The following is a 1,794-nucleotide window of genomic DNA, read 5'->3' on the forward strand; positions in this document are numbered from 1 at the left end:
TCCGTGAGGGGGCGCCGGAGCGCTGCTGCGGCCTTGATAGGCCGTCGCGGGTTGGTGGGACCGCTTGCGCGGATCGGGGGTCGGTTCGGAGAAAACCGGTGGAGAGTATGAGGGGCCAGACGGCCCGGAAGCGACGTGCGCGACGTGGTAGACGGGAGCCGGCGTGTTAAATGTTGCCGAGTAGTTGGCAGCGGCGGGTGCGGCACTCTGCGGCGCCGGAGATGGCGTCGCGTTGGCAGGAGCCGACGACGAAGCCGCGTTAGCGGCCGCCGGCTTCTGTTGCTGCTGCTGTTGCTGCTGCGCCTGGTGCTCCTTGCGCTCCTTCTTGGAAGGACGCTTCTTCTTGCCGTCGGATGACGACTGGCCGTTGTACTGCTTGGTACTGGAGCTGGCCTTGTTGGCCTGCTCCTCCTTCACCTGAGGTACCTTCTTCTTTTTCTGTCCGGATGACCGCAGTTCCCAGGATGCTTGCATGCCATTGATGATGTCGCTCGTCGCCAAATTGGTGAGGAGCTGCGTGGAGTTGTTGATTTGGTGTTTGAGCGGCTCGTAGCCAGCCGGTATTTTCGAGAAAAGAATGACGGCCCGAGTGGAGTCGGTGATGACCCCACCCAGTCCTGCGAAGCGTGAGAATGCCGCCATGATTTTGGCGAGAGCAGGGTTGGGGTCGGTGTCGGCCGGGATCTGGGTGTTGAGGGCGGTCTTGATTTCGTTGACCGCCGCTGAGATCCCTTGTGCGCCTGAGCGCACCTCCAGAGTGGCGAACATCTGGAGTGCCGTGTCGTTGTTCAAGATGAACTGGTTCATGTCGTGGCTGACACACTCCCTGATCTTGCCGATCGCGGTGTCGTTGGCGTCCTCCCACTTGTTGATCTCGGCCTCAGAGGGATTGGTGGCTAGCATGACTGCGCGGGGCATGCGCAGCGCTCTACCCGCGCCAGAGGCGCGGATGTGGTTCTCCATGCGGGGCTTCCAAAGCACGAAGTCGGTGCCGGCAAAGATGCCGACAGCGATCTGGGCAGCGGTTTGATGAGAAGTAGACATGTTGATGAATCTGGGGTTAAGATAACGTCAGCGTGGGTACACTAGACGGATTACATCATGCCCAGGCGAGTCCGCGGTAGACTAGCGGTCTAGACCTCCAGAGCCGCTCGAGACCCGAACCGGTTAAGGTGCATGGGTTCTCACGGATGTGGGAAAGGCCCTTCACACATGACAGGAGGGTGTCCCCTTGATTCCTGCCGCCCTGGTGTTAACCAGTGGGCGAAGGGGGAAACCGCTTCGGATGAACCGTCGCGGGTTTAATCCCCCCCATGGCATACTAAGCCGCCTTGAGGTACTAGGCTCCGCCGCGCCCCGCGGGGCTCATAACCTGACAAAGGACGATCGCGAGTATAGCTGGGAAGTCTATGAAAGCGCGAACTCACCGGGCAGTTAGTGTTGGAGGTTGAGTAGGTAGCTTGGTAGCTGGTAGGCTGACGATGGTAGTCGTTCGGTGGAAAGAGAAGACTTAGATGATATTCATGGTAGCGACTGTATATATATGACAGGAGCGTGTGAAGTCACTACCGTATTCGTAACTACTATGCAGTCCAAGTCCCACGGTAATGCAGGACGGCTACGTAAGCAATGAACGTGGCCCTATGCGATGAACGCGGAGCCACACGAATGCGTGAGCGCTAAAAGTACCAATGGGATACCTAGCGCCAGAATAGACGTATGAAGGCGGTGTTTACTTGTAGACCTCGTAGAGGAACATCGCCGTACAGGAGGCTTCTGGATGAACCAATAAAG

The 1,794-nt window shown here is 58.3% G+C and overlaps 1 protein-coding gene across 1 annotated transcript; it reads right to left on the minus strand.

Moving 5' to 3' along the window:
* Positions 1-61: 61 nt before the first annotated feature.
* Positions 62-1,044, minus strand: CONPUDRAFT_156652 (uncharacterized protein; the record flags this gene model as incomplete). Its single annotated transcript, XM_007773487.1, has 1 exon — positions 62-1,044. A coding segment is annotated over one exon (983 nt), but the record flags the coding sequence as incomplete, so codon positions are not given.
* Between the last annotated feature and the right edge of the window lie 750 nt (positions 1,045-1,794).

The sequence above is a fragment of the Coniophora puteana genome (assembly GCF_000271625.1).
Source record: "Coniophora puteana RWD-64-598 SS2 unplaced genomic scaffold CONPUscaffold_10, whole genome shotgun sequence".
NCBI lineage: Eukaryota > Fungi > Basidiomycota > Agaricomycetes > Boletales > Coniophoraceae > Coniophora > Coniophora puteana.